Source organism: Dunckerocampus dactyliophorus, chromosome 3 (genome assembly GCF_027744805.1).
Source record: "Dunckerocampus dactyliophorus isolate RoL2022-P2 chromosome 3, RoL_Ddac_1.1, whole genome shotgun sequence".
NCBI classification, from domain to species: Eukaryota; Metazoa; Chordata; class Actinopteri; order Syngnathiformes; family Syngnathidae; genus Dunckerocampus; species Dunckerocampus dactyliophorus.
Window position 1 is genome coordinate 5,501,985 of NC_072821.1, and position 22,846 is coordinate 5,524,830.

A 22,846-nucleotide genomic window follows, 5' to 3' on the forward strand; every position below is an offset into this window, starting at 1 on the left:
ATGGTGATGGCTTTTCTTTTCCTTGCCATTTTTTCACCAGAAGGTTGGAAGACAGAATGAAGTGCAAAAAGTTCATTAATAAGCGATGTTCTCCATGCTGTGAAGCTGTGATGAGATGAGGCACACGCGTGCCGCGCGTATTCATGTGCTGTAACTAGTTCTCGAGTGAGCCGAGTGTCCACAAACCAAAACTAAGTCTTTAATGAATTTATGGGAGACCATTTGTGACCACGAGCTGTAACCCAAGGTCCTCCTGTACATCCTGTTCTTAGCTTCTTATTAACATTGCTTTAGCCATGTTGTGCTGAGCAGCCAGGACACTGACGTGTGCACCGCTTTCCTCCAGCTCAAGTTGCATTTCATCACTTCCATTCCGTGACCAACACCAAACGTTTCCTATTTGCCGTCACCGGTACCCGTTTGTGATAACGTCACCAACCCCATAAAAGCCAAAGAAAAAGCTCAACACACTTGTGGCGATCATCCTGTTGATGCTGACTGAGCTGAAAGTCTCAAGACTTTTTTTCTTTTGTCTCAAGATTGAATTGTTTGACTTTGGAGGCTCCACTGTAATTGTAATTCAAAACACTGGAATTCTCAGCACAAGATTACTGACAACGTGTAAACGGTAAATCAGGCACGATTAGAGATATTAGTCGCTGATGGAAAATGTATTTACAGAAAGACCCATTATGAAAAGCATTTGTATTAAGTTATACAGAACATTAAATGCATAGGAATCCCTAAGCTCTTACTTTAACAAATCCAGTTTTGTCATTTTCTATTTGAGAGCACAAGATTACTGACAAACTGTAAAAAGCTATCGATCCGAGTCGCCTCGAAACGCACGGGGAGCCTTTTAATTTGCTTTGCTTTTACTGCTCTAGCTTAAGTGATTTATCCTGGGGGTTCATTAGCTCCATCCGTATGCTAGGCACGTGACACCCTGCACTTTAAGTAGAAGTAGGGCTCAAGAGTTATCAGCGCTAATCCGGCTCTGGGCCATTCGTCACGTCCCTACGGGGGGCGCCCGATGACTTCAAGGCGTGGCGATGGCACCCAGTGACAATTTATATCTGTCTTTGTGTGTCGTCACAGGAGCAGCCAGGGCTTCATGCACATGAAGCTGTCCAGGACCAAGGAGAACAAGTACGTCTTGGGCCAGAACAGCTGCCCGTTCGACAGCGTGCCCGACATCATCCATTTCTACTCCAGCCGCAAGCTGCCCATCAAGGGGGCCGAGCACATGTCCCTGCTGTACCCCGTCACCATCAGGACACTATAGTGCCATCGGTCTCTTGACTCCCCCCACCCCCCTCCAAAAACAACCCACCTTTCGGGGTCCCACGTGGAAAGGGAAATCCCAAACTGCTGATTCTGACTCACCTCACTGGCCGACAGATGCTGACTTTTGCAGAATTATTTTATTTTATTTATGATAGGCGCCTGCTTCATGGCTTCAGACTTTGGCACGGACCCCCCACAAAGAGGGAACCCAACATTTGTCTGGACGTTTCATCATGAAAAGCTTTGCTTTTCCGTAAGGGAGAGACGTGAAATGTTAGTCAAGCCTGTAGAGGATGTTTGAGGGAGTGTTGTCCAGTCCTGACATGATCTCTACGCTGATCTCTCTTTCTTGTCAGAGTCCATACTGTCCACCATCCGTCACCGAGGGAGGGCGTGTCACGCCAATGACAGCATAAGTGGCGAGATGGGCCGGAGGGCGTCGTGATGGATGGATGGACCGACCCATCCGGCATCGTACAATCGGCTGAGGCTGGAAATAGACCAAGCCACCGCCCCGCTTTTAACCCCCTTTCCTTCTGCCACCCCACCCAGACCGCCTTTTGCATCGGGAGAATGAAACGCCTGCATTGTCTACCTCAGAAAATCAATGTCATTCTGTCTGCGGATCAATAGGTACAATGGGATGGCCCGCATCCATCTGCTCTCGCTTTGACATTCCCAATTTCCTTCAAGTCACATCGTTCATTTTGGATTTTCTTTGAAAAAAAAAAGAAAAAAACAACAAAAAAGACAATTTAAGGCTGCCTTTAGTGTGTTTTAGTCCCGATGCTGTGTGATGTCAGTAGCCTTATACAGTAATGCATGGGTCAGTCAGATCAGCTGGTGTTCAATGCTCCTTTTAAATGATCGTTCCTTGACTGTAATTTATTGAGGGTTAATTAGCGCCGACATGTGGGCGGCGGCTCCCCTTTCCGCCCTCATTCTGATTCCCTGGGATGACGCTTCTACTATGTGGTGCTCTACATGTTCTTTGTTTTCCTTGTCTGCTTGTCAAGCCTTGGCATTTTGTTGCTGACCAATCACAACGCAGCCTGTTGGAACCCGACTCTTCACCACCACTACATGTGCCCAACATGTTGTGACCGCTGCAAGACTTAACGAAAAAGAGAGTGACGGTCCCGCCCCGCGTTGAACCACTTCAGCACACCAGTTCTTGCTTTTGCTCACTAAGCGCACTTGATTCACAGAAGGACATGTCACGTGCACTCGTGCCATTTCCGCTGAAATAAGCCAGTCAGTCGGTTCCAGAGGTTAAACTTGTCATAGACTTGTGAAAAAAGTATTGTCACACAAAAAGCCAAGCAAGTACACTTAAAGACAAGACTGTCCCGTAACTCACAAACAAGGAATAAATAGCCTACCAGCTAGAAAATTAACAAGCCAGGAAGTAGCCTGCTAACTAACAATTAGACAAAGAAGTCAATTGCCTGCTAGCTAACAAATATACACAACTAAGGTGCACGTTAGCTAAACAAACACACAAACCAGGTAGTTGTCTCCTAGCTAGTAAAGACACAAACTAGGAGGTAGCCTGCTAAAAAACAAACAGACCAGGAATTTGCCTATAATATAGTAAAGGTGCAATAATTAATCGCTGATTAATCGATTATTCAATTAATCTGGATTTTCATTTAAAAATGGAAATATCCTCTGATTTCAGCCTCTCAAATGTGATTTTTAAAACATTTTTCTTAGTCATCCATGAAAGCAGATCTATTATCTTTGTGTGTTAGGCGAAACAAAATATTCACACATGTCAGCTTCGACTTTAGAAAACAGTGATGGACATTTTTGCCTTTTTTCAGATATGTTGTGAACCAAACTACTAAATGTTTGTGTTTGGTTCATGTTGATTTGGTCCGGAAGTAGCCTGCTAACAAAAACACCAGGAAGTAGCTGCTAATAGAAGTAATTAGTACATAGCTACTAGTAAACAGGCAAATAGTACCCTGCTACGTGGCAAACACACAACCAGAACGTTGCACGTTCATTCCAAACAAACCAACCAGGAAGTAGCCTGCTATCTACTGAACAAACTAGTTGCTAAATATGGACTGACGGGTGGAACAGTACTGACTTGTGTGTGTGTGTGTTAGCTTTGATTTTCAGACGCACGCCCTTGTGCGGCGTTAGCTGCAATTTAAAAGCAGCACTTCTAAAAATATTACATCTGAATGCAGAAACTGTAAAAAAAAAATGCACTGAATCAAGTTGCTTGGTGAGCAAATCCAAAATCAACAGTGAGGCTTCATTAGCAAGCGAGTGTTAGCTGGACCCCCTTTGTGTGCTATGCAACTGCTGTGATTGAAGGTGGGGAACATGATTGGTGTTCAATATGGTACCAAACAGTCAGCAGAACTTGCTTAAAAAAAAAGAAAAAAGTGGATGAAGCGAGACATGTAGGACTTCACTGCAGCTTCGCTAGGAAGCAGTCGTTTGAATGGCGTGGACCTATAGGAGAGAAGACAAAGATGTTTGAATGTTGTAGTTGGAACCAGCTGGTTTATTCTTTGAATCGCTGCTGCTGACGAGCGTTATTGTACTTTAGCTAGGAGAGGCCTTAGCTTCGGAGGTGCTCCAAAAGGAGGAATAAATAAGACTGCAATCAGCGGACACACTCTTCACTTTCGTCTGTCATACGAGCATCTATGTCAGAAGTGTCTTAAATTGTGTGTGTGTGTGTGTGTGTGTGTGTGAGAATGTGTGTGGCGTCCCCTCATGGCCAAATGTATATACTGAATGTATCGTAACGGGGAGACATCACAACGCTAAATAAATAAAAGAAGAAATGGGGCTTATTACAACTTAAACGTGATGGGTGTGATGCTTTGACAAATGTTTGCCGGTTGCCGTGGCGACGCCTCTAAACGGCGAGGGGTCGGTACATTGTTTGAAGGAGGCTGCCGATGCTGCTGCGAGCGAAGCTGTTATCAAACCTCAAGAGCTGCGTATTGATCCACTTTGAAACACTGGAGTGAGCGTCACTCATCTCACACACACGCACACAATCTCTTACACTCATCAAAAATGGCCGACGGCTAACAAAAAAAAAGGTAAGTAGCAGTGAACTATTAAGCAAGTCGGGAACTAATGTTCTAACTAGGGCTGTCAAATGACTACATTTAATTAACACAAAGATAAATGACAGGACATAATTATATATATTGGTATGTATTAACAGCTTCACATGAACTGAATGTCGATCAAGCTAAAAAGATTAGCTGGAGTTGAACTGGGCGCGTGTTCTTGCAAGGGATGCCGATTACGTTGCTTTGATCAGACACAGTCTAACTGTCCGTCTCTTAACTAATCTATGTGGTTTGACAGTAGTTATTATTTTAGGCGACAACTCTCCCTCCCTTTGTTTGAAATAAACAAATAAAAAAACAGGGAAGTCACTTTTAAATGAACAAATATCAAACCAGGAAGTAACCTGCTAACAAACGAACAGCCTACTAGCTAACAAACCGAGAAATAGTAAAAAAAAACTGATACAGTCCTCCCTTGCTGAAAATGAATGAATTAGTAAATGATCACTGTTTTGTGGTTGACTATGGTCTATTGATAGGCCAAACTATTGAAAGACAAGTTATGTGTAGTATTGTGGTCACCAGGTGTCAGTAATGTTACATTGATTACTTTGATACTGCATGTCCAACATGATAGAGTGGAAAAAAATGTGTGGAAGAAAAACGGTACGTGTTTGGCTTCTTACCTTGTCCTTCTTCCCCACTTTGTTTGAAAAACTTTCTTAAGTTTAGAATAAGTAAAGTGGAAAGGCTAACTATTTAGCTCGGTAGCTTGCTATGCTAGCGGCGGCCTATGTCGGTGCAGTGATACCGTAGCCTGCTCAATGTGGTGTAAACAAAGAATAATAGGAGTGTAAAGGTGACTATAGGGGTGTTGTTTCATCTCTACAGGTCTCTAAAGTCAAAAACTATGTTCTAAAATAATCATAATAATAATTAAAATAATCTGTTTGTTAAAATTGAATCCTACTTTGCGAAATTCACTTGTCGTGGTCGGCTCTGGAACCAATTAATCGTGATAAAAGAGGGACAACATGTCTTCATAGCGCTATATTTGTGCTTAAATGTAATTTATTCATACATAACTAGTCAGCTTAGATACATTTTTAGTCTTCTTGTGTCTCATCCATTGCTATATGTTCAAAGCAGTCAGACAAATCTGGTTCTCAAATCCAAAGGTTCCATCCAGACTGGTCTCCAAAGGCCTGCTCTCCACCTCTTCCTTCAGAAAGGCATCAGAGGATCTTCTGTGCACAAAGAAACAAATCCTCCAGAGGTAAAACAGTTCAATGGGCCTTGAAGGAGGCTAGAAATGTCCACCGGTGCCTCATTGTGGATTCTAGGAGGTGATGCTGGCCTGGCAGAAAGCAATCTCAGGTAACAGACGTGATATGCTAATCACGCCGCCGCACTCGTCTCCTTTCACCAAGACAAAAGTGGATTCTCACCTTCTTTCCTCCTCCTTTTTCTCCACAAAAGTGTTGCTATTGTGCCTCCTGTCTGTTCTGGCTTGATTAGAGAAGACTCCTGAGGGAACCAGAACCACAACCTTCCATGTGATGTCTGCTTCAGCCTGCAGCAGATATCCTGTAAAAAAATACATGTGGTACCCATCCCACCCCATCCACTAATGCATATTATATCACTGCCTTATCTTGTATTCTTTTATTTTTTGTATCTTAGCAGTTTAACACATTGACGTGTCATATTCTAAACGTGAAAAATGAGTGTAACTGGAGACAAGGGCCGGATGGAAAAATAAATAGTACTTCATCGCCATCTAGTGTACAAACTAGAGAACTGCACCAAGAGCCTCAACTGTCCTACAGGTGTAGGTGCTTCTGATATCACATGGACATTTATTGTTACAGCAGCTGTTCTCGCATAACAAACAGCAGTGTTGTTTAGTTTCATTAAATTATGCTTTTTTTTAAATGTAGAATATTTTTCCTCATTTGGTTTATGTTCTATTATCAAATGACCATTTATAACTTTTTCCTCGTATGACATTAATGGATTATTACCTCGTTATTAGTATTGGTAATTTTTTGGCATTACGTAAGGTGTAAAATCACGTTTTCTTGCAATATATTTCCTTGGGACTTTTTAAAAATCACATTTCATAACATGACTTTTCTCACAATACCCCCCTTTTTGGTAATATTCTGCAATTATTTTTTATGTAGTATTTTGAAATTTCCTTCACACTATTTTAATCAAATGTAATATATCTTATATTATGACATTTTATTATATTAATTTATTATATTTTTTGGTAATATTGACTTGAATATGCACAATATCATGACGCTTTGCCGTCAAATTACAATTTGTGTGTAGAGACATCAAATACAACAGGTGTTTCCATCCAAAAAGCTTATATTTCCGTTTATTACTTCAGCTGTCAGTCTAAAAGTAAGAAGCTATTAGGGTGTCATGCTGTTTCAATGACAACATGTAAGCACGACACGTCTGCATATTAACAAGCAGTACAGTTACCCACTTCCACAAAACCTACAAAATTCTCATCCTCCTTAGAATCATCCTTTCTCTGATAAAGTCCGGGTCCATAGGTGGGGTCTGTGCTCAGAGTCCTGGTCCTCCAGCAAAGATGAGCTCCAGGGCCGCTTGGATGTCTCCATCAGTGGCCTGCAGAGCTCTCAGCATCAACTCCTCATCCTGGATGCCCATGTCTCTCAGCTGCTGCATCTGGGACTGCCAGCGACCCTGAAAACACCCAAACACCACACACGTCATTTTATGGCACTCTTGTGTCAGCGTGAACATCCTGTTGCTGTTTCTCGCCATTAGGCACCTGCAGGCCTGACATGTTGGAGGCCTGGAGGGCTTGCTGCAGCGCCTGGCTGAAGAGGTCATTGCTGACCGGCGTCCCTGCTGGCATGGGGGCGGCGCCACTAGAGGACTCCGCCTATGGTAAGGTCAAAATAACAAAGATGAATGAGCGCAATTCCTTTAAAAACAACATCACCGCATATCATAGCAATCAGCAGTTAGCTTGCAGCTAGCAGATATTTTTTTCCATCATTGTTTTACCTGGCTCGCTGTGGTTGGAGTCACGGCGCTGCTTTCAGGCGTGCTAGCGAGGGCTAGCGCCGTAGCTAGCTCGCTCTGTGTGATGGGTCGAGGCCCCGCGGCGCCGCTGTGGTTCAGTGATAGTGGTCGTATTCCCGCCGAGGAGCCTGCTCTGCTCGACGGACCCGCCGGGCTCCCCTGGTTTGTGTGTGGGGAAAAAAAAAACAACTTTTTTTTTTTTTGCTTCACGTTATGTGCGATGCTGAGAAGCCAGCAGATGTGTTGACTTACAGACTGGAAGTCTTCGTCGTCATCAGACATGCCCTCGAACATGAAGCCTCCTACCAGAGAAGAAGAAGAAGGTTTTTCTCATATAGTCGCTTATGCCTCGGTCACAACCCACAGTGTGTTTTTAGTCTGTACGTTTTTTTTTGGGGGGGGGGGGGGGGGGGGCACATCCGCTACGTTTCTCTGAAAACTTTGAGAGGGAGTGGCAAGAACAGGGAGGGACTACATCAACGCACGTGCGAGAATAATGTACATTGTATACATACATTATATAATATAAAATCATAATGAATGAATACTTAATACTACAATAATAACAACATCCATTCTTTTTCTATGCCGCTTATCTTCATTAGGGTCGCGGGGTATGCTGGAGCCTATCCCAGCTGACTTCAGGCAAGAGGCGGGGTACACCCTGGACTGGTCGCCAGCCAATGGCAGGGCACATATACACAAACAACCATTCACACTCACATTCATACCTACGGACAATTTCAGATTTGCCAATGAACCTAACATGCATGTTTTTGGAATTTGGGAGGAAACCGGAGTACCAGGAGAAAACCCACGCACGCACGGGGAGAACATGCAAACTACACACAGAGATGCCCAAGCGGAGATTCAAAGCCAGGTCTTCCGACTGTGTGTCCAACATGCTAACCACTCCGCCATAATAATAACAATAATGATAATACATAAAATGCCAAATATCAATAGTTCACCTGGCATGTCGCTGTAGGAGCTAGAGGAGACGTTGCGGGACGAAGAGGAGGCGGACTGGGCCGGCATGCTTCCAGCCACAGAGTGCAGCACAAGGATGATGGCATTGACGAGGGCAGGGTGAGAACTGATGAGTCTTTAGGCAAGGAGAGCAGGATGAGAATTTAAAAAAAAAAAACAGAAGTGACTTCTAATGAGATAAAAAGCAGCACTCACGTGTCCAACATGTTGGGGTCTGTGAACTGCACGAAGAGATCTTTGTCTTGCAGCACGCCTGGACAGGATTAGAAAATGTCAGCATTTGCATATTTTTCATGGTGCGGCAAAAAAAAAAAAAAAAAGCTCACGTATGGATGAGTCTGGATCAAGTCTTACCTAGCGCCACTGGGTCTGACCTGAGACCTGGTGTGGCCACTATGATCTGATCCAGAGACTCCTTGTTGGTCAGCATTTTGTAGACCTGCATGAAGAGAAGGCAACAAAACGTTCAGAAAAGTGCTGGCCTTTTGGTGGAAGTACAGGCTGTTGGAGTGGTTTCCAAATGATTCTATAAACTTAGAAAACCTTGCATGTGTTCTTGCAGAGGTGGAACATACACGTGCATGGCGTTTACATAATATGCTCAAGTCACACAAAACCTTGACCACGGTTTCAGTTCAGTGAGCATCACAGGATTAACTGTGCATGACTTTATTTTTACTTGGCTTCATTTGCTACATTTACTCCAAAAAAACAAAGGAGCAGAAAACATGGGATGTCTTATTGCTTTTTTAATTTCTTACTCTTAAAGTACATTATACACTTTGAATGTTTTTTGTTGTTTCACTACTAAGAGGGGCTAACTTCTTTTTACACCTGTACGACAAGACTGTTTTAATGTGCTTTTTGTTTTACTACTACAGTATCCATCCATCCATCTTCTACGCCGATTGGTCTCACTAGGGTCACGGGGTATGCTGGAGCCTATCCAAGCTGACTTCTAGCAAGAGGCAGTGTACACCCTCAACTGGCCGCCAGCCAATCACTTTGGTTCACTACTAAGAGCGGATAACTTCTTTTTACTTGTATGGCAGTTAAGACTGTTTGAATGTGTTTTGTTTTACTACTAGGAGTGGCTCACTTGAAAACTAACTTCACACTTGAATGGCAATTAACTCATTCAATCCCAGCCACTTTTCAAAAGACAGCCCCCTCAGTACAGGCCATCTTTGACCATTTTGACTGGACAGAATATTGTGTTCTGTGGCTGTATAAACATGGAACCTACTAAAAGAAACCTACACAATGTAACAAAGCTTGTATGCAAGGGCTTTTCTTCTTGTCATGCCATGTGTCTCCTTTCTCAGCGCTTTTATGGCATTAAACTTGCTCTCAAGCGCAATCCTTTTCTGAGTTGCATCGTCACCTCTGTCAGCCTCTCGTGCAAAAAAATGCAAGACGTGTATAAATTCGGTGGTGGGCGGGAAATCGGGCGTTTTAAAAAGATACTGTATAACTACCTTCTTTGGTAATGAATGAGTAATGACAGTTTTTTTTTGTTTTACTACCAAGAGTGACTAACTTCTTTTTGCACTTATATGACCATTAAGACTGTTTTCATGTATTATTTTACTACGAAGAGTGGCTAACTTCTTTTTGCACTTGTATAACAAAACTGTGTTGTTTTTTTGCTTGACTGCTAAAAGTGGCTAACTTCTTTTTACACTTGTATGGCAATTAAGACTAATACATTTTGTTTCAAGTGTTTTACTACTAAGGGGCTAATGTCTTCTTGCACTTGTATGACAGTTAAACATGTTTTAAAATGAGAAAATCTATGACATTGTCATTAAAGTTAAGATTGTCGTATTGTTTTCAAGTCTTACTGTCGACAGCGTCGTACTTCTTACACGTGTGGGACAGTTAAGGGTGTTAAAAAAAATGAAAATACAAGACGGGCATCTGCTACATAAATCATCATGTAATTTGCCATTCAATTCAAGTTATTTTATTGCTAACAGTGGTTTACTTATTTTTACACTTGCATGAGAAGATGGTTTTAACTTTTTTTGTGTCACTACTAAGAGTGGTTAACTTATTTTAACACTTGTCTGGCCAATGTTGGCCAATGACCAATGTTAAACTTATGTTAATGTCAAACGTTTACGATGGTGACAATTTGACACTGGAACAGATTTCTATTTCCATTATTTCCTGTAGAAAAAAAATAAATTGGAGGTTCCACTATTACAAACAGCTCTCAGTGTAACGCAGTACTTCTACACCCTTGCAAACTACAACTACAGGTTAAATAACCGTACAGAAATGTTCAACAAGTGTATTTAAACTTCCACTCACTGAGTCTCTATAGGTGGAGTGCAGAGAGTGGAGGGCAGCGTGGAGCATTCGGAACTCTCGAGCCGCAGTGGCTCTGTTCACAGGTTCTGAAGCATAAACAGACCAGTGTTCACCTTTACAGCATTGTGTGCATCTCTAATAAATAAATAAAAAACACAGTAAATACACACGTACCTGCAATACTCTCAGGTTCTGGCCATGTCTTTTTCAGTACATGTAAAGTGGATCCTGGTAGAATCCCGCAAGCATCCAACGTGAGATCATCTTTAAGTTTACGCCCGCAATGGACCAGCTCTGGAACAAGACAGAATTATCAGGAGAATTTCCCTAACATACTGTAGTGTATAGACAAGACATTCATCTGTGTACTGAATGGATGCTGTGACCTATGTCGTACCTATGAGGTCAGGGTCAGGGATGGAGTTGGGGAGCTGAGCCGCCACCAGCTGTTTTAGGGTAGAGACTCTGTATCCTCCGGGTGCAACATCCCCTGGCATCATCTCAGGGAAGTGGAAGATGGATTTGGGCTGATCCACCAGCTTCACAGACAGGTGCCAATCGGAGGAAGCCATCTGGAATTAAAGTAAGCAGTCTCAAAGCATGCAGTGGGGTAATACGCGATTGCAACACGGACGTTAGCATTTAGGACAGAATAATAACTGTTTTATTTTCCACCATGCTTTGAAGTAATGCCTGATGTTTGCAAACGTCCATTCGAGGCTAGCTGACTTGATTAAGACGCAGCTGTTTGGCTTACGAACGGAAGTTTTCAGCTTTTACTGTGAAATTGAATGTTTAACGCGATTAATAACAAACCTGTAAATGTATTATCCTCTGAAAACCCACAGGAATCGCGCAATTACTAAAAGAACTGCACACTCATTCTTTCAACGATGACGGTCGGCTCACTTCCGGGGTTCAGTCACGTGACGTGCGTTGCATTTGTTGTCGGTGTACTAGTCAGGGAACTTTTATAGCCCGAATTTTTTCGCCACGTTTCTCAGCCAAAACAAATACATATTCTACTCCTAGTTACTTTTTTAAAACTATAAAATAATATTTAACGAAATATATCCAAACGTATGTTTTAAGCGCATTATAATATGCACTTGATCGATTTTCCTGCTGTGCAGTTTAGTTTCTTCAGACAGATGTTTCACGATCTGTTACTCTCATTTGGGTCACAGCAGCTGTCGAAAGTCAACAATCTGCAATGGTGCAAGCTACACAGCACGATGACAACAGTATTTTAGTCTTTATGGACGTGGAGGCACATTGGGACCATAGAGATTGGGACAGGAGGCTGGGATGATGCATTTAGTAACAGTCTGTCAAAAGCACCTCTAAGTAAAGACGCCAAATGGTTAACATGGGGGTCGGGACTCTCCCCCTCAATATGACATCATCGCTGGACAAAGCAGCAAGGAGTGGTTAGTGGGAAAACCGTCCCATATCAATGGAACACACCCGACCACTTTTTTAAAATAAATCTTGAACAAACCGTTTGTTAAAAACAAACCGTTATCTGGTCGCTAGCTGTACTAACGTGTTTTATCGCGAGAGGAATCCACCACATCAGCTTCTGAAGGCAACATCGACTGTACTGGAAAGACAAAACCACAACTGGACTTTTTAGACTTTTTTTCATTGTATTCGCCTTAAGATGGTAAGACACTGTACACTACAACTACATTTCGCGAATACCAGACGACACCATCATGTTATTTATTTGTTTGTTGCAGTCTTACGAAAAGTAGCAGTTAAGCTAGCGTCTCAGGTAACCCTAACAGTGTTTGAATGAAAGGCATGGCGCCCCCTCCCGACAGACTGTCATTACAAAATTTGTTTTAGTGGTACGATTGGGATTTACACTCAAAACTCGCATTTTGATGAAAAGTTTCATGGATTGAAGGGGTCACAAGTAGTTCCTATTGTTCTAATCACATACATAGGCAACTGTACTCTGCAGGCATGTCCGACTTCCTGTGGGATGGAGAGGATGTAATGACCTTCCGTGACTACTTGTGTGGGCAGTCATTCAGGATATAGTACACAACTCCCAGACGCTAAACATGGTGTAGGGATAATAATGTACTTGTATGATAACGACATTTGAAAAGCGTCTGAAATTGTATTGCATTGAGTCTATATGCCTCAGGGTTTCCCACAGGACTGCAATCTGTTTGTGGCGGGGCTGTTAGATTACGTCAACGTCTGTTTGCATAATTGGCCACGATTATGGCAGACTAAACAATACAAAGTCTCCAAAAGTGTCCAATTCGACCAGAGAAGCTTGCTAGATTTGTCACCAGTCCCTTTTTGAATATTTGCTAAATATAGTGGCTAAATTGGCAACACAATCCCTTCTGCAATGTCTTCTTACTCTCTTGCAGGCCAGTTGTGTTAATAAGAAGAGTTACGATGTCATCTACTGTACAGAGTTGGAACGACATGCTATATTCACAGAGGATAAATATTTTACTTTGCAAGTGCCACCGTTCTTGCTACCTTCACTTTCCATCGCGTTTTGGAACATATGGCTTGGTAATTGTACTACTATATTATACAATATTGATGAATAATAAATATATATCGATCAGCCACCATTTAGTATTCGATTTCTGTAAAAACAACAACACAAAAAACACGTGATCAGCATATGCTGATAATTACTTTGCAAAGCTGATCCCAAAAAACAGTCATCAGTAAACCCTGCATGCGTGCTGTGTCACGTCGGGTTGCCAACACACGTGTTGAGCCGACAAGGGACGCACTTTGTCCCGTATTGCCGCGAGAATCAACACTAGTCTGTAAAACCTCAATGGCTTCAGCTTGACACGGGCTACACCAATCGATACCAGCGTGTTTGATCACTCCCTTATCAAACCCATTGCTGGTTGACTTTTCTTGCATTTTTGTTGACACGCTTTGCCTAGCTTGCACTGGCGGCAGCTCGGTAGCTTCTCGTCTTCGGACTCCAAATGCGACTTTTTAGCACAGTGACATTTTCTTTTTAAAACAAACAAGCACTGCGGTTAGTTCGGTGCTCGTTTTTGTCCCACGGGGAAGTGGATACCACATTCATAGGGTACGTGCTAACTTTTGCAAGTGTCACGGAACAATTTTGCCCTTGTTGTCGGTATACTACTTGTCCTCAAAGCACTTTTTGTGTGTGGTTGTTTACTGAACATAAACATGTAGTGTGTCCAGCCTTATGATGGTCATGCTATCCCAGGCATCTCCTAGCTCGCCAGCTGATTTTGAATAGCTCGCAAAGGGTCAGAATATTTGCTTCAACTCTTAGTTGTTTTTTTATTATAACTGTTGAATTCAGACTTTATGCCTTTTATATAATGGAAAATGACCACAAAATAGCATAAAGACGATGACCACACTGTTTGAGTGGAGATCTGCTTGGTTAATAAAGTAGTGTACAAGTTTTAAATGTTGCCAGTCACAAATAAAACACAAATAGTTGACAGCTCCATTAGTGAGGAAAGTTGGAGACCCCTGCACGCTGGACACTGAATTTATACTGTTTTAAGTTAAGTGGGGTCAGATTTCTATTTAATGTAAGATATTTATTTGTATTATTATTTTTTTGTTTATTTTGTTATCTTGAACTAAAAATAAATTATTGAACAATTTATTTCCCATCTATTTGTATTACTCCAAAGACAAAAATAAAGGCAAAAAAGAAAAAAAAAATGTAAGTGGAATTGTCTAACCACAGCCTTGGCCAGTACCAGTCATCATAAATCAATTGAAAAATGTACAGTTAATCCATGTGATCGGTATCGGTATCAGCCGATCTCAATCATGGATTTTGGGTATCGGAATCGGCAACATAAAACCCTGATTGGAGCATCCCTAATCTCTGGTGTTTCTGAGCACCACTAGATGGAGCCTGGCATTGGTACGGAGAATCAACGCTTTAGCTTAAACCGTATCAGCTCATGTTGCAGCCTTGAAGGGTAACTTGCAACTTTGAAAAAATGGCAGAAAAAGGCTGTAAAATACATGCAGGCCGGGCTCGTAGGTGGCGATGCGACTTTGTCAGGAACCTTAATGCGCTCTGTGCAGATGCGTACAAACTGCTTCTTGCAGGTACGGTTGGGAGGGTTCCTTTTGCACATTTTTTTTGTATGATGATTGATCATGGATTTGAAGATTAATGAAGATTAATCATGTCTTGAAGCACTTCAGACAAACTGTAGTTCATCATGGCAGACATGGAAATAATTGTGCACACATGCACGTGCGCAGCTAACTACGTTGCAATCACTCCTCCGCAATTACATTTCACAAACTTTCATGACAGGGAGAAATAGAAAGACTCCAAAACATACCACACAGTTAGAGTTGTGTCATTTCCTAGTATTTAGCACAATCGCTGTTTAGGTGTATTTATCTGTGCAAACCACTGTATGAGTAGCTGGCACCAGCATCGTTCAAGCCGGAATAAAGTCACTAACAGACATGCCAACCTTGAAGAAATGTAAGTATAGTGTAGTACTGTATATACAATAGTACTGTATGTAGTGTAGTGCCCCCTGCCTCTCACGCCCCCCGGACACCTCACCGTCCGCCCTACAACTTGAGAACCACTAGCCTCGACTGAACACAGACTAGCATATTCAGCTTACACGTTGTAAAACCTGAGCTGTCCAACATCTGCCGGCCCAGAACTGCATTGTCATGTAACCAAATTGCCAAAGCTGCACATTTAAACAAATAAATGACCCCTTAGTGTGATCAACTTGTCTTGATCTTTTCTAGTTAAGTCAGTCGTAAAACCTGAACAAGAGTTAAAAAGATTTCTACGTTGGCATCGGGGTCGCTGAAATGAGTCACTTCCTGGTGTCTGGACACCACCAGGCAGTCAGCCTGTGGTTTTTGGGTGTTGCTCTAATTTCACGTTGTGTTATCCAGAGCGTGACTTGAGGGGGATGGGGGATGTTTTTTATTTCCTCGGTTCAGTAGAAGACACACAGAGCCCACAGAGTTTGCCAGAGTGTCGCGCACTCAAAAGACAAAAGAGAATGTGGCGAGCTGCACTGTTATGGAAACTTTGGTCAAGATGACCAAATCCGTCCCACATCCTCTTTGCAGAAGTCGCAAATGGTGAAAAGTATTAAAAGCCTTGAAACCAAGCAAATGTGTTTAACAGATCCAATTTTAGTGACTTATTCCTTGCACTCTTTTAGATTGCTCTCAACACTGTGTTTTCATTCCTGCAGCGTTATGTCTGAAGAGCTTGCCCTGCCGTCCGAATCCACACGGGGTGCCATGCTGTCTCTGCTGCTGTCCGCCATGCTGGCCATCCAGGCTTTCGGTGGGTCTCAACCTGTTGTCACTGCCGTAGTCACAATGCGTCCCGTGGGGCCTGTTAAGCCTCTTATACTGTAGTCTTCTCCCATCAAAGGCCTCTGCGGGGCAAAACAAAGTTTCAGTTGACGGTAAAAAAAAAAAAAAAGTTCAACTCGTCGCAACCCTCAATTTTTGATGTGGCCCTTTTAAGATGAATGAAATTAAGAAGGCCAGACTGGATATTTTCAAAACTTCATTTGGAAAGAAACTGTACTTGATATCCTACATTGTAGTAGTGGGGGTTTCAATCAACTAGTAAACATAGCAAACCTAAACGAGAGAAACTGTATGTAACCAGGATAATAACTTAAAAAAAATGTAATATAAAAAAATAGGGCTGTCAAAAATAGCACATTAACGGCGGTAATTAATTTATTTACATACATTTTTTAGCATAATTAACACATACGCATCAAAAGTAACTTCATTCTGACATGAACACATCAACAACAGTGTAATTCTGACACCATATACGTATCACCCACTCATAAGCGCGTCTCTAGTCCGTTCAGCCTCGGAACGACACTTCCTTATTGTCACTCTACGACCGCAAGATGCATTCATGGACACTCCGAACGTCACAACAACGTCATTATTATGTGTGTATTTGTGGTCTAAATAAACAGAAAGACAAAGAAAAACAATAAATGGATATTCTTATCACTCACTTGGCACATCTCAATGCGGAAGTACAATTTGCTGTATTTAAGTATGCTCGGAAATCCCATACAATAAAATCAAAACATGTGAATTCAACTTAGGTTACGTGGTGTCTTTGAATGCAACCTCTCATTGCTCATAATAACACTGTTAAAGTGCGATTCAAATGTTCTGCTACTATTAAAGAAACTAGTGTATTTTTACATTAATACTTAAAAAAAAAAAACCTGCACGGACAATGTTTCGACGCACGGTAAACGTCATGACGCAATGCGCGTCATTTCAGCTTGTTCTTCCTGTATCCTGTAACAACAACAACACCGGCACGGCGGATAATGAACACCTTTGTTTGCGTTTCGGTGCTGGTACTGGCCCACCACCAGTACTTGACACTATTTTGTCCCACTTTCTTCATTGATGGAAGGCGAGAACGTGAAGAAATAGGAAATGGAAATTTGAAGATGCGTTCGTACAAACCCTGCTTTGCGTAACTGCTTGCTCATGTTCTGATAGATTTCTCTATTGTGGTACTTTCTACCGTCAATAAAAGACATAATGTTCCTGTCTTTCACCACACTAACGAGGTGGCTTGTTTCCCCCGCGCTCCAAAAGTGTGTGGTTTTGCGTGTCGTCATGTTTACAAGTAGTTCCTGCCAAAGACACAAGATTGCTTTCACTTAGAACATGCGCAGAACACAAATTAATGTTCCTTTTGATCGGGATATCCTGACATGACATGACTCAGTGAGTATGTTTACATGCAGTCAAATAACCCTATCATATTAGCAATAACTCGTTTGCGCACGGCCATGTAAAACACCAATAACCATTTTGAAAAAACGGAATATGCTCATATTCCGTTTTTTAAAAAAAAGAATATTACCCCAGGGTTACTCCTTTTCTAACCCGAAAATTGGGTCATGTTATTCCGAATGTTTCAGAAACCTGAATATTGACCTTAACCCGAATATTGACTGCATGTAAACGTAGTGAGTGAATACATAGAGTACAATTTGGTGTTCTGCACTGCTGATTGCCATTCCAGTCTGTTTTGTTTCTATTCAGCTTATGAAACATCACAGTATACTGTAGACATGTTTCCTATGCTGGCGGCAAAGGCAATGCCCTCGATGAGAACTGCTTTAAGAGCAGATTTCCCTGCTCTGACGGCGGCTGTGGTTGATGTCGCAATGAACGATTCATAACTTCAAAGTTTCGCTTCTGTAGAAGTGAATAACTTAGGTCATCATAAAAAAAATAAACAAACAGGCACAGTCTGGCTTGATAACGTCTCAAGGCGCCGTAAATAAAAGAAAGGAGTCGAGGATGTCCGAAATTGGGATTTAAACTCTGAAAGTGTAAAAGCCACTCTTTTTCCCACCCCTGCTGGTATGTGCACATAATGTAAAGTAAAGTCTCACATTTCTGGCTGATATCTGTTTTTATGGATTGTCCAAAATGTGAGCAGCACATCCTTAAGCCAACAAGTTTACTTCTTTAAAGAAACATACTTTCCAGTGACCTGTTTCTGACTCTGTGATTCTAAGTATCATTCCTTTTTTATAAGTGATGTATTCCTTTCTGACATAAATGAGGCCTCGGGCGGACTCTTTACTGGCAACCACGTGGAAAAAGAGTAAAGTGGGAGGTGGTGGTTGTTGCTCATACAATGATTCAGTTTCTCTGTGCTAAGTGGAACACTAAGTCAATTACTTACAGCCTAGTTGGATGCTACACATGTAACTTGATACAAAAACACTGCAGTCCCTGTGCCACTCATATGGTCACATGTGTAATCAAGGCATTTAATTGCATGCATTTACACAATCTGATCACAGCCGATTAACAATATGTTTATTATCTAGGCCGTAGTTTGCATTGATGTACAAATGCATACCGTCAGTTTATTTCGCCCCTGATAGCTAAAAATAAGCGAATGTTTAGATCGTCACAACAGTGTATGATATGCTGCTAGGACATTTTGTTAAGAACTACTCATACAGTTTTATCAAAAAATCCCCCCCTCCATAGCTAATTAAGGTAAGGACCAGTGTGTAAGTGAAAACTTTCACGGTGCTGCAATGGTATCGACTGTGCATGAATGCTACTTTACTTCAAGAACTCCAAGAACTATTCATATAGTTGTATCTAATAATGCTAAAGATTGGTCTGTAAGTAAACAGACATTGATGTTGCTGGGATAGTTATAATAGTGCATGATATGAGGAAAGCTGTGTTTACTTTCTATCAACATTGGGACCAAATATCAGGGTACCAAATAGCGCCTATTATCCTAAACCTGTTTTTTTCAGTGACTACTTTTATCATGCTTTTTGATCTTACTTCTTTTCCTACTTTTGGATACTGTGAAAGTACAGGATCTTGTCGCGCCTTTCACCTTTCAAGTCTGTGCTGTTCACTACTAATTAATATTGACTGCAGGGACAACACACTTCAGTGTGCTGGTTATGTAAGACGCTGTTTGGGCTCTGTCTTCGGGTTTACTTGCTGTAATCCTTCCTGTGTCCAGCTGCGTCGTTGCTTGATAGGTCTTCTCAGTTCTCTTATCAGTCCGTACTCCCTATCGTGAGTGAAATAACGCATCAACCCATCCCGGCGCAGAGACACTGCCTCTGAAGCTCCCAGCTGTATCCTGACTCAGGGGGTTTAGTGATGGATCGTTCTAGGTGAAAACTTTATTTATTTTTTGCTCCTCCAACAGCGTTTTAGATGTTGCATCTCGGCAGCTGTCGCCGCACCTTGTCTGCTAGATGGGTTTGTTTAGATATTGCAGAGGCAGATGTGAGGACAGTTCGCCACACCGCCGCTTGACTGTTGACCCTTCCGCATGCTGATAAACGGCATGTCAGCAAAATGCACGCATTGTGCACGATGGTAAAAAAGCTTTTACCATGGCGCCTTTACACCCTTTGCCTGTAAATGCCATAGTCCACCCAACAATTTTCCACTTTCTGAGGTAGTATCAGAGCTGTAACAGAGGTGGAGCTGCGTCTGTATGGCAGAGAAGGAGGGGCAGAAGTTACGTTTCCAATCATATTGAATACAGAAGTAGAAGGTTGACCTAATTTCACTCTGGGACGGGAACCGAGGGCTAATTAAAATTAATTAGCTTAATTGTATAGATTAGTTGTTGCAGTCGCTCACTACCACCCCCGTGGAGCGTGAAAATAGTCAGCTCACTGCTGCATCTTCGGCAGGCTTCTTCACAAGTCTGATAGCTTATGAATGCCCCCCCCCTCTGACATGTCCTCCTTTTCTCTTCACAGCCATTGATTCTGTAGAGAGGGGACACTTTAGCCCTCGCAGAAATTCAATTTGGGGTTATTACCCTGTATCAGCGATGCTCTTGCTAATTTGATTGCGTCCAGTGAAGGATCCTTTTAAAAACAGTCGAGGGCCAGCCTCGACGCAGATTGGTTTCACCGCAGCGCATACACAATCACGCACATAATCAGTCTCCGTTGGCCCTCGCGCTACCTCGCCGCCCCTCCCTTTCTCTCCGGCTCCTTCCTTCCTCGCCGTGCGTTCATTGAAACAGAGTGCATTACCCAACAAGCACCTCATAATTATTTCAACAAGTCTTCAAAATGCAGCCCCGAGGGACTGTTTAAAAATTGATTTAAGTAATATGCCGCGATTGCACTTCTGCAGGGGGCAAAGGGGAGGGGAGCCCGGAGTCTCATGTGGCTCCACTGTGTGTCTTGCGGGCCGCCGTGAATTACTCGGATGGATGCTGAGCCGTGTTCGCAAAGCATCTCAGCTAGTTTGCTAGAGAGAGCATCCCGCGAGGAGGGGGACACCCGTCCTTCCTTTGGGGTATGTGATGGCTGTGATGGCCTCGACGATGCATAGCTGATCTCAGACAAGTAAACCCAATGTCTGCAACATTAGGTACACTTGAACCATCTTATCTCTGAACAAAGAATGTTGCATTTGTCTTTGACACATCCAGAGATTAGTATTAAAAGTGTTGTCTCTCTTTGGCTCCAAATTACGCTTTTTAAAACAAAAAAATAAATAAGAAGAACACCACCGGCTAGCATATGTTACCAATGGTGGTGTGAAAGCACTGAGGCGTGGGACAGGATGACGTTAGCAATACTAGCATAGCTATATCAGATACAGTGACATTACAGTCACATATTAACAGCAACCTCGTGCTAGGTTAGCCTATTCACTGAAGAAAAAGAAAATGATAAAGCTTACAGTTCCAACACCTGTAGCTGACTGATGGATAGTTGGCAGAGTTCCTGGCTTTGTTTTAAGATGTGTTGCAAAGCCTGTTGTTTTTGCAATTGCAATTGCAATTGCTTTTTTTTTACCTGTCAAGCAAGTGTAAGAAGACTTCAACAATGACACACAACCTTGCCTTAACTTCGATAAAAAAGTGACAATTGCTCATGGTGAAACTGGACAACAATATTGGGACCTGTCTCGCATGAGATTATGCACGATAGCTGTTCTAATTCCGTGGTATTAAGTTCCAAAATCTACAACGCAGGCTTCCGTTGACTTCATTGTAATGTTTTAATTGAAAAGTTAAAGGGCAAGATTGTGGACAGGAAAACAATGAAGCCATGGCATGTCGTCCATCCATCCATCCGTCCATCCATCCATCCATCCATTATCTATGCCGCTTATCCTCATTAGGGTCACGGGGATATGCTGGAGCCTATCCCAGCTGACTTTGGGCGAGAGACGGGGTACACCCTGGACTGGTTGCCAGCCAATCACAGGGCACATATAGACATACAACCATTCACACTCACATTCATACCTATGGGCAATTTAGAGTCACAAATTAACCTAACATGCATGTTTTTGGAATGTGGGAGGAAACCGGAGTACCCGGAGAAATCCCATGCACGCACGGGGAGAACATGCAAACTCCACACAGAAATGCCCAGCGGAGATTCGAACCCAGGTCTTCCCGATCTCCTGACTGTGACTGTGGCCAACATGGCATGTCGTCCAAACAGATTCATTTTTTTCTCCTAAACATCTCATTGCTCCCAAGTGGGCATATTTGCATGGTATCTATTAAACTCGGCAGCAACATTCACTCATCATTTCTGAGGCTATTGAAGTTTTTCATAATTTTTTAAAATATAATTTTGCTTGTAGTTTGCACTTTATGTCACCATAATCAGAGATGTTTCTTATATTTTGCTTCTAACGTGTCATTAAATAAGGTAGATACAGTAGATCCTGTGCGGGGTATGCAAGGATGGCTTCTACTTCATGTCAGCTGTCCTCAAGTGAGATCTGACCTTATGACCGTGCAGCTACCTTGTCCTTTTTTTTTTTTTTTGTCCATTCCCCAACTCATCAAAAGGCTCTCGATGTCTGCGGGCTTGTAAGCCAGAGGCTGGCTCTTATCTGACTGCCCGAGCCCATTAGTGGGTTATTGACAGGATATGAGATGGCTCACATCGAGGAAGGAGTCAAGAGGAAGAGGAGATGGGCAGCGAGGAAAGAAAGAGAAGGGGAGGGGGAAAATGAAAACGGCACAATACAATGTAGGAAATAAGCAAGTCTGAGTCCTTGTCTGTCCGATGTGCCATTACTTGTGTGTCTCCCCGGCGAGGCCACTCCATTATGAAGACAAAAATAAGAAAGGAGGAGATGAAAAGTGACCCCGTTAGTGCACATTAGGTGTGAAGTCCCACCTAATCTCATCCATATTGTCGCTCTTTTCACAGAGAGATGCCACCTCTGCAGTCACACGCCCCCCTTTTAAAGGAAAACTATACTTTTTTTGGAATTTGACCCATCGTCCAAAATCCAAAAATGTGAAACATGAGCAATTGTCTTTCCCTTTTCTGTGCCTTCTAAAGACAGGAAAACAGTTAGCATGAGGGAGCTAACAATGAACGTCATGGGACACACCTATTTCAACTATAAACAACAACGTTTTATGGTTTTATATCCATGCTGTGACCATGCAGCAACAAGTACATTCATGATAACATGTAATACTTACGTATTTTCATCATTTTAAACATTACCGGAACTTCTTTCCTGGGCACATTGATTTTACATCTAGCGCTACTTTTGCGCTGTTTGCTACTACTAATCAT

At 42.3% G+C, this 22,846-nt stretch overlaps 3 protein-coding genes and 1 long non-coding RNA gene across 9 annotated transcripts in view; 3 read left to right on the forward strand and 1 right to left on the reverse strand.

The window, feature by feature from the left end:
* The window catches only part of LOC129178741 (SH2 domain-containing adapter protein F-like), a 115,745-nt gene extending 111,817 nt beyond the window's left edge, over positions 1-3,928 (forward strand). For all 5 annotated transcript variants that reach the window (XM_054771261.1, XM_054771259.1, XM_054771262.1 and 2 more), the window contains one exon: positions 1,099-3,928. In XM_054771261.1, coding sequence (XP_054627236.1) covers positions 1,099-1,285 — 187 coding nt within the window. In that variant the 3' untranslated portion in view covers positions 1,286-3,928. The remainder of the gene's footprint in view (positions 1-1,098) is intronic.
* A 559-nt stretch (positions 3,929-4,487) lies between these two features.
* LOC129178744 (uncharacterized) lies at positions 4,488-10,574 on the forward strand. 2 transcript variants are annotated; one of them, XR_008569838.1, is made up of 7 exons: positions 4,488-5,003; positions 5,516-5,714; positions 5,817-5,926; positions 6,911-7,271; positions 8,015-8,289; positions 8,398-8,498; positions 9,281-10,573. It is a non-coding gene; the product is annotated as an uncharacterized LOC129178744 (long non-coding RNA). The 2 variants fall into 2 exon arrangements; XR_008569839.1 differs by lacking the exon at positions 4,488-5,003 and adding an exon at positions 5,017-5,196 and having other exon boundaries at positions 9,281-10,574.
* On the reverse strand, positions 6,683-11,660 carry LOC129178742 (ubiquitin-like protein 7). The gene is made up of 11 exons (XM_054771264.1): positions 11,532-11,660; positions 11,113-11,287; positions 10,890-11,009; positions 10,716-10,801; positions 8,754-8,838; positions 8,595-8,652; positions 8,381-8,514; positions 7,662-7,711; positions 7,392-7,568; positions 7,153-7,266; positions 6,683-7,064 (listed from the first exon to the last, which is right to left on the reverse strand). Exons 2-11 carry the CDS (start codon positions 11,285-11,287, stop codon positions 6,924-6,926), a joined length of 1,140 nt encoding a protein of 379 aa, XP_054627239.1. The 5' UTR covers positions 11,532-11,660; the 3' UTR covers positions 6,683-6,923.
* A 444-nt stretch (positions 11,661-12,104) lies between these two features.
* Positions 12,105-22,846, forward strand: part of cd276 (CD276 molecule) — a 95,130-nt gene continuing 84,388 nt past the window's right edge. Inside the window, exons 1-2 of the mRNA XM_054771265.1 lie at positions 12,105-12,381; positions 15,956-16,050. Coding sequence (XP_054627240.1) covers positions 15,960-16,050 — 91 coding nt within the window. The 5' untranslated portion in view covers positions 12,105-12,381; positions 15,956-15,959. The remainder of the gene's footprint in view (positions 12,382-15,955; positions 16,051-22,846) is intronic.